Source organism: Pagrus major, chromosome 18 (genome assembly GCF_040436345.1).
Source record: "Pagrus major chromosome 18, Pma_NU_1.0".
Lineage (NCBI taxonomy): Eukaryota > Metazoa > Chordata > Actinopteri > Spariformes > Sparidae > Pagrus > Pagrus major.
In genome coordinates this window covers 37,122,133-37,131,616 of record NC_133232.1, presented here as the reverse complement: position 1 = coordinate 37,131,616, position 9,484 = coordinate 37,122,133, and the positions used below count along the sequence as shown (strand labels likewise).

At 42.4% G+C, this 9,484-nt stretch overlaps 2 protein-coding genes across 2 annotated transcripts; both read right to left on the bottom strand.

Moving 5' to 3' along the window:
* Positions 1–3,811: 3,811 nt before the first annotated feature.
* LOC141012784 (fibroblast growth factor-binding protein 1-like) lies at positions 3,812–5,549 on the bottom strand. The gene is made up of 2 exons (XM_073486307.1): positions 5,533–5,549; positions 3,812–4,503 (listed from the first exon to the last, which is right to left on the bottom strand). The coding sequence occupies exon 2, from the start codon at positions 4,482–4,484 to the stop codon at positions 3,852–3,854; it is 633 nt and encodes a 210-aa protein (XP_073342408.1). The 5' UTR covers positions 4,485–4,503; positions 5,533–5,549; the 3' UTR covers positions 3,812–3,851.
* Positions 5,550–8,046: 2,497 nt separating this feature from the next.
* fgfbp2a (fibroblast growth factor binding protein 2a) lies at positions 8,047–8,682 on the bottom strand. The gene has a single exon (XM_073486403.1). It carries the CDS (start codon positions 8,680–8,682, stop codon positions 8,047–8,049), a length of 636 nt encoding a protein of 211 aa, XP_073342504.1.
* Positions 8,683–9,484: the final 802 nt, after the last annotated feature.

Sequence of the window (9,484 nt, the reverse complement as noted above, 5' to 3'; positions counted from 1 at the left end):
ACAGAAACACTAATCTGTCTGCACACTGGTGGCTGATAATGAGTAAGATGTCTCAGCGTTCGTGTCCAGTGGCTGCAGGTTGTGACCGTCATGAATGAGTTGTGCTCTGAGCTGGACGTTCATTTCCACTGCAGGAAGAAGCAGTAAACCAGCCTCCAGTGTCACATTTCATTCACAAGTAACAAACAACCAAGCTGAATCATCTTTCTACAGTTCAGTTTGGTTAAAAAACTCCAATCGTGACCAAAAATCTCTGCTGTGATTCACCGTCCCTCCTCTCTGTTATCAACATGCGGCCTGATGATTTCTCCCCGTTAAACGTCTGTTAAAGAGTCGTGAACACTTCACAGTCTCGTCTAACGCTAACAATGTTTTATTTGTGGCGTCTCATTAATTCCCTTCAGTTCTTTCTAATCTTGGCTCCACCGAGCTCAAAGCTCTTTATAAAGAAAATGCTCATTCACACACAAACAAAGGCATTCAAGCATGTAAGCCTGGTTGTACACACACACACACACACACACTTACACTGTGCCAAATCTCCTTACAGTCAGTAGTGAGGGGCGGGTCCTCCCTACTCTCAGTTTGACCAAGGCCCACATCTCTCAGCCAATCAGGAGCCATGGTCAGTCAGGCCACCTGTCAGTCCACCCAGCACGGATGAATTGGCTCGGGCCATAAAAACTGCTGAATATGAAGATTTAAAGCAGCAGGAAGTGCTAAACCTGAGAAAGCTAGCTGCTTAGCTGAACAAAACTCTTTTCATAACAAGAGCTTCTGTGTCAGCTGAAGCGAGTCACTGACACTGTATTGATCGACACATGACACTAATACATTTTTAGGATTAGAGCGATTATCGGGTCGATGATCTGCATTTTTCTGATTATCTGTATCTGAACTGATTTAAAAATGTGCTACGTTGGCTCTGATGCAACATCCTCTCACAAACTGTCCCGCCCACAACTATATGATTGGTAACATGTCACAATTAATAAACATATAAACAATTATAAAATTATATAAATCTGCAAAGTAACTAGTAACTGAATTTATCAAATAAAAGTAGTGGAGAGGAAGAATAAAGAAGCAGTAAATTGTACTTGAAATACTTAAAATCTTGACACTAAGATTTAAATTTTTACTGCAGATGAATATCAGCTCCAGATGTTGGTGTCAGTCCTGAAGAAGCCATGTCAGTAGTTTGGAGGTCAGGGTGACGTGAGCAACATTTATTTACTGCAGCACATGTGACGTTTGTAGCAGTCCCAGTATTTGGTATCTTTTTAGCTGGCTGCCAGTTTTGGATTTGGATTGATTGCTGTGGATTCAGATCACCTGTGCAGGTGTGCAGGCTGCCTCCTAATCAATGATTCAGATCACCTGTGCAGGTGTGCAGGCTGCCTCCTAATCAATGATTCAGATCACCTGTGCAGGTGTGCAGGCTGCCTCCTAATCAATGATTCAGATCACCTGTGCAGGTGTGCAGGCTGCCTCCTAATCAATGATTCAGAGCAGCTGGGGGCAGCTCCGCTCACAGCCAATCAGGGTGCAACAACGCCCTTCTGTGAAGACCTAAGAGAGGTTGGGAATGGCTCTCTGGGTCCTTGTGGTTCTGTCCTTGACACTCTGTCTAGCAGCCCAGTTGTGTGACTATCATCATTCTGCTATTGGTCACCTGCGTCAGCGCTGAGCAAAGTGCTGTTTGTGTCGAATGTCTCTCCTGCCTGTCGCCTCGGCCTGCAGGTTTCTTTATCTGCTCTGAACTCCTCGACTACCAGGCACCTTTATACACCTTTCATTTATTTTCATTTACTGAACTATTTAACTTTAAAGGGTGGCGAAACAAAGAAATACATCTATTTCTACTTCACCTGGTTTATGTTTTTTTTTAACGCAGAAGCAAATATCTCTCATATACGTGTCAAAAACAACTCCAGTAAGCCTAACCCCAGGAGTGTGTTTAAACGTATGTATACACACTGATTTACTGAGGCCCCCAGCCCACAACTGTGGCTGTAACATTTCCAGCAACAACATTTTTTAGTGGTTTGATTCTTTTTAAAAGGACCGTTGGTGCCCGATGTGACTCCATTTTCAACACTGCAGTTGTTCTTTATGTTATTTAATCAAATTAAACTTTTAAGTTAAGAATAAAAAGCTGTTTTTCTGGCATTTGAATGTTTTTACTGAATCTTCTCTTAAAGCAGTGCTTTGCGTCACATGTCTCAAACCACCTGGCAGAACCAAATGATTTTCAGCAGCTGTGTTTCGAATATCTTGCTTGAAGGAAAAACTCCTTCCTCCTTCTACATTCTGCATTCCTGCAGTTATTTTGTGACTGCCCTCTAATTTACTTTCTGCTGCAGCCACACTGCTCAGTCATCTGCCATGATAGGATTTCCTACATGGCCCAGAATGCAACCTGCTGAGAGTCTGAACTTGATGGATTTCAGCTGTGGTGATGCATTATGTTACAGCAGGAGATGAAGCTGAAATCATCCGGAAAAATGAGAGTCTTTCCCCTTTCTCGAATCACACCGTGTCCTGCGGCGGCTCGGTCGGAGCTGCTGTAGGTGGAGCAAGTTGTGTCTCGCTCTTACGAAAAGATCTCTGTGTGATCACCAAATAAACTTTGATCAAAGCACTTTTTCGGGCACGAATCACTTGTACGTCCTTGAAATGGAGTGGAAAGGAATGATGATCCTGTTATAGATGCCAAACATAATGCACAAATCTTCAGTGTCATCTGCCAAATATTTCTTGTTGTTAGTTATCTGACACTCCTAACAACAGTCTGCTTCCCTTTGACTTTGATTTTGCAAGAGTAGCATGTGATGTGTTTAATGGTTTCACGCTGTGAATGTGGATTCAGAGGCCTGTCAGAGCCAAGGTATGCAGGCGAAAGTTTCTAAAGATCACACTCCTTTTGGTTAAATGACTGTGTCAATACTCGGCATGCTCAAACTGCTAATCTCCCAGCAAATACCTTCAGCAGGACTGTGCACACACATTTGGAAAAGACAGAAAGGGGCTTTGAATGACTGATAATTTAAATTATATTTCACAGAAGAGTGTTTTCTCTGCAGTCTCTGGCTGCACACTCAGATGAGAATATGTGGCAGAACGATTTAAAACTCCGCAATCTGACTTCTCTCAGTGCTTTTGAGTTCATGTAGAGACACCAGGAGACCGAACGGTCGGGGTGTTGGTGCTTAACCTGATATCTTCAGATCAACACATCCCCATACTTCAACAGCTGAATACTTCAACAGCTGAATATGTCGATTGTCAGCGTCTCCCAAAATGATACATAGGATGTTTTTTTACTACATATTATTCCTTTTGATGTTTTATACTGTAATATTGTCTCTTCTGCCTGTTTTGGCCTTAAAAATATATGATTGAACTCATTTAATCCTACAAAAAAAAAGAAAAAAATGTATGACATTATTTTGAAAGGACAAGACAGGGTGCTCTTGTTTTACTATGGTTTTTTTTTTAATCAAGGATAAAAGTAGTCTTTCAATGAAATTACATAAAGATGTGCACAGAAATTGAGAATGATCTAGCTGCCTGTGCCCACATGTGTTTACAACACGTAACAACCATCGCTTTTCCAAGTATTTTCTTAAAAAGCGAAAAAACAAATTCACAAATCAAGAGCAACATTAAAATATAGATAGAAAAAGGTTTTATTGAGGGTTAGAACCACAGTTAACAATGTTGAAATACCAGAAAAGTACATAAAATCTACAGAAATGATTCTGATGATATACTTTAAAGGATCTATAATAAGAGAAGTACTGTTGATTGTGAGCTGAATTTATGTCAGTTTTTCACTTTTTTCCACCTCAGCAGTCATAATCCTGCACCATAGTAAAAAAGAAGGTGCAAACGCTGGTCCAGGAGTTGTTGCAGTACTCCTCTGCCAGCTTCTTGTTATCATCCTTACAGGATTTGACAGCTCCGGGTGCAGGCCGTGGGGTGGAAGGCGAGTCGGTCTTCCTCTGAGCATGGTGGAGTCTGAAATGAGCCTCTCTGGCAGCTCTTCTGCACAGACCCGCCTTGACCAGCGCTTTACTGTCCTGGCACAAATCCTTCTGCTTCCTCAGCGCCCTGGCCATTTGCTTCCAGTAAAGTTTGACATTGGAAGCGTACTGGGGACAAACAGATGGCCTGGCGACGTACTCGCAGCTGAAGCTCCTGCCCCCCTTCTTGCAGGTGAGTCCGAGGACGTAAAGGTCGTCACCTGTTGCTGCCCACGTGCACTCTGATTTGTCTTTGGTGACCATTTTGCCCTTAATGGGCTGTGCAGAGACAGATTTGGGCTGACGGCTCACCTTTACCCCTGGCCTGTCCTTGTGTTGTCCTCTGTCCACCCCTCGTCCCCTCCGTCCATGGCTCTTCTGACAGCTGCTCAACATCAGCTGATGGGAAATACAAGCCAGGACCAGCAGGATGGTGACGTTGGTGAGGAGAGCCATGAAATCAGCACAACACACTCTGCAAGAGGATAAATTCAGATTTAGATCTCTAACCTCAAATCCTGCTCAGTTCCCCTCTTTAAAAGAAACATTATAATCCCCTTTTAGACCTGTGTTTTAGAGGGAAACTGCTGGTTTTCCTGCTGAAGACTCAACCTGTGAAGGCAGTTATATGTGCACAGCATTTGAGTCAGAGACAAATTTCCTTACAGGGACAAAAGGTATATTGTATCGTATCAAATCACAACGTATCAAATCGTATCATGTGGCATGTATTGTAACGTACTGTATCTAACTGTATCGCACTGTATTGTACTGGAACACAACATGACGTATCGTATTGTAACTGCTCGTATTGCAACGCAACATATCATATGGTATCATAACATATCATATTGTATTGTATTGTACTGCAACGCATCATAACGTAACGTACTGTGATGTATTGTACCGTATTGTATCATAGTGTAACACAATTTTAGTCTCATTACCGACTCATCACATACGGACGGCACCAGGATTTGAGTTGAGAGTGAGACTGAAACTTTAACACAGTGACTCTAAGACAAGAAAAAGCACAACTCCTGTTGAAGCAGCTGAAGTGCTTTACATGAGACAGAAAGGCATTAAAGAGTGTTACAGTGAGACACAAGGCATTTCAAAAAGTCACATAAAGACTGAAATAAATTTAAGTTTAAAAATGAGCCAAATAAGAATAATTCAGGATTCAAAAGTGAGAGATAGAAATATAAAGTAAAACAAATGACAGCACTGCTATAAGTGCAAACACACTGTGTAGCAACATAAAATGGATACAGCAGAAAAAAGTCAGGAATTTAAATAGATAAATACCATTTAGGAGCTTTTAACTCGGTGTAGGAATATATAAATTATAACATTACGGTAATAACTGTTAAAAAAGGAAAATTACTGAAGTAAATAGCAGCTCCCCCACACACACTCCTGCACAAGTTCTGATACTGCACTAACACCAAATGAATTAGTTATGAGGCATCGCTACAGATGAAGCAGTAATGATTCAACGTACCTGAAGTTCAGAGTAAACTTCGGTTTACAGTCCTGACAGCTGAGAGTCGCCTTCACCTGCAGCTACAGTCTGCTGCTGCAGATCAGCCCTCCCCTTCCCACACACACACACACACACACACACACACACACACACACACACACACACACACACACACACACACACACACACACACTGCATGACTGGAGGGCTTACACAGTTTGTTGAGTTCACTACTAGTCAGCCAATGGAAGGGCAGTCTTTAGGAGGTATTTTGAGTCAAATTGCTGCCTATAAAATCATTTTTTATTCAATACAGCTTGCAGAGGCAGGGACACCTCAAACCAAGACATGGTTGTCTTTAGAAGGAGCTTGAAATGCAGTTTTTTAACATGCTAAATGGTCACATTAATGAAATGATTCTGGTAAAATCAGATGACATAAAAACACAAATCATCTGAGATCATTTCACCTAAAACTACGTGGACTGGTTTTCCCCACTCTACCATGCACTGTGACACCCTGTATCTCTGTCTCTCCTTCTTGGTTCTTGAGGTCTGAATTATCGTCACACTCTTAAAGACAACAACAACAGCTGCAGGTGGAAAAGCTGCAAATGCCAAAGATTCAAGACACTGCGGCCTCACATAAATCAAAAGGCACACCAACCTCGACTCTTGCTGTGTTGGCGTGGGTTTTCTCCGGGTGCTCCGGTTTCTCCCACAGTCAAAATTTGGACAATAAAAATGTTGACTTTAATTTCTGACAACTGAGGAATAATGTGGTTGAGACGTTAAATGACTACAGAAGTGATATAGATTCTGATCAGACCCAAAAGTATCAGTAAAAATGTGAATGAATAAATCAATATATATAATATATAAATGAATATATCTACAAATAAATCTACTGTAAAACTAAATTACAATACTTACTACAATATTGAGAACAGAGCAAAATGTGTCCGTATCACCAAACATCAAAGAGTGTCAAGTAAGAAAAATTGGTATTGAATGTCTTGTTATGAGTGATTATTTTGGAGCAGCAGCTGGAGGCCCAGAGGGAACTGATGCCTTCAGATACCTGAGCCAGAGAGAGCACTGCTATGATGCAGAAAATATTTAAACTAGGTTTCTGTGCGTCCATATATGTGGAAAAATACTACTTGTCTTTGTTATATTATGCAGATTCACCTGTCGTGTTAAGGATTCAAAGTGTAAAAAGATGCAGCAATAACGAGCAGGAAAAGACAGAGCTGAACTTACATCAGTTCTCCTTTTTCTTTCTTTGTTGAGCTGTCAGCTTTGGGTGATCCTGCACTTCTCATCAACAACATTTACTGAGAGTATTAAATCAAAAGCGTTCAAAAACCTGTAAACACCTGATTTATATTGAGATATTGTGACTAAAATCTGTTTTGGCTGCTTGGAGCTGTACCACCTGCTTCATAGCAACTTCTCTTTTAAGGCATTTAATATAAACAAATGCAAATAACTCTGAGTGACCTTCACTGGACCATATGTCCAGTTCAGTGTGCCAAAGATAAAATGACTGGAGATATCTTGAAACAGCCAGATGTCCCTGCAGGAGGAAATCACCTGCTGATTGAACTCGGTGGTCTGTTTAACTGAAGCAACAGCGGCGCCTAAAGGTCAAAGACGGTGTAGCAGGTAATCCCACTATTGACAATATGATCATAATGATGATTTCCATGAGGATTTTTTTGCTGCTCTTGTGCTTTCAAATCTCCTCAAGCGTAACATTTGTATTAAGAAGGAAAAACACAGAAAAATTAAGAAGGATGTTTATTTATTTAATACAATCATTTTCACATTCAGTATAGTGTCACATGTGTCCGCATCAGAAGAAATCACTGCCTTTTTCAGACCGAAAAAAACAAACCTTATTGTATTATAATATTCAAGGTAATATTAAGTGATGCAATATACAAGTAAACAAACACAAGTACAAATAAGTGACACGAATGAGTTTTCTGCCTCTCCTGTCCTGGGCTCATATATCGCTGTAGTTGATTGTGCAGCTGCAGAAACTTTCCCACAAGATAAACTAGAACTTACTGTGGGAACCACTTTTTCAAAACACATTTGAGACAGGGTTTTTTTTTTTCCAGCTGTGACATTTGGAAGATGATGCATGCAGGGTTCAGTAATAAATCCAGCTTTGGACGTCACAGCAGTACCATCACTTCTCCTGAGGAGAGCACTACAGTTCTTCTAGCTCGGTCGAACAGACTCCTGGTCTTGAATTTCCTTTCAAGGGCCATTTAATGAGACAGCAGAAGTTATCTTCATCGCAATTTAAACACATCTGTGAATAACAGAGAGGGGGGAAAAGATTTGCATCAGTTTTTTTTTAAAGCAAAAGAAAGAAAAAAGTTAGACTTTCTCAAATGAACGCTGGAGGCAAACTTGATTTAAACACAGTCCCTCATCCCGCCACAGTGCTTTTCGATTAGTCATGAAACGACCTAATAAAAGCTGTGTGTTAATGAACAGGCCTTCCTTACCCTCCTCGTTAATTCCGAAACAATCCGATGACGTATCTGCAGATGCCTTGAAGTGACCTCCAGCAGTACTGCCGAGCCATCCTCTTGGCATTTGTCTCAACAGGAGGTGTCGTCGGCTGTGGTCTGCTTCTCTGTGTGGTCCTTACCCTCGGTGGGACTCGAACGGGTTTCCTTGGTGAATCAGGCCTTGTAGGTGCAGGAGGTCTTGCAGGCCTTCCTGGTCTGGAAGACCCCTCTGACCACAGCCGGGAGAAAGAAGCAGATGAGAAGACCATCTGAGAGTCATCACTTGCCGTCCTGCACATGTGAGGTTTGATCTGCCTTGGCGCCTGACAGGCGTTGTGGAGCTTCCTGAGGCCCCACATCATCTGGATGAAGTAGTGACGAGGGTTTTTGCTGTAGGAGCGGCAGGTTTGAGGCGTGCCCAGGTATTCACACCAGTAGGAGCGCTTGCTGCCCTGGCAGGACAACCTCAGCCTGGTGAAGTTCCCTTGACCGGTGATGATCATGTTGCAGAAGTCATTGTCCTTGGTTTTGAATTTGATGGGATCTTCCCAGATGCTTTGCCTCCTGACGCCCTGAGCCTCAGCTGACTGAAGGCAGCAGGCGAGCAGTAGCAGCAGGGCGCTGGCCTGGGTCCACATGGTGTCAGACAGATGCTGAGTGGCAGAGGAGGACGGAGGGACTGCTCGAGCTGAGGGTCCCTCCTGCTATTTATTGGCCAAGCTGACAAAGAGGGAATTCAGGGTACGAAAAAAAAAGCAGTCAGACTAAACGAAAGCTGAAGGGGAGGAGGAGGAGAACAGTGACAGCATCAGTTATTGCTGTCTGGAGAAAGCAAGGGCCACATGAGATGTTGGCAGTGATGCTCACGTTCATCCAGGTCTTATGTAATAATACAAACTGTCACACAGAAAGGAATCTGAATTATGTCAACTGCATCTTAAAGAACAATTTCTCACACATTTTTCTTGCCAGAGGGTTCATGTAATCATGCAAACATCATAGTTTTGGATAATCCTCTCGTGTCTGCTGACTACATCTCAATGAAAAAGAAATGTGTTGTGTCTGAGAATACACTCATGGAAACGAGCCGCCTGAAGCCCTCAAGTTCTTTCCTGTTTTAAAAGGCAGCTGGAGCTCACAACCAGGCAGCGAAGCCTATCATTTCCCTCCAAACATAAACACAATTAGACGGCACAGCCACGAAGAAACGTGAGTGGAAGTCACTCACACATGCCAGGCTCAGTTCAGTGCGGTGTGTGGTGAGTAGTTCCTGTGCCAATTAAAAGAACAAGAAGTGACTGTATGAGACCAGGGGCAGCGTGGTCGTCTGGTCTGATAGTAAAGGGTGGGGCAGCGTGGTCGTCTGGGTGGGGTAGGGCGTCTTAAATGGCTTTATTTTGGAGAAAAAGGTCCCATTATGAGTTGTCAACACATCAGGAA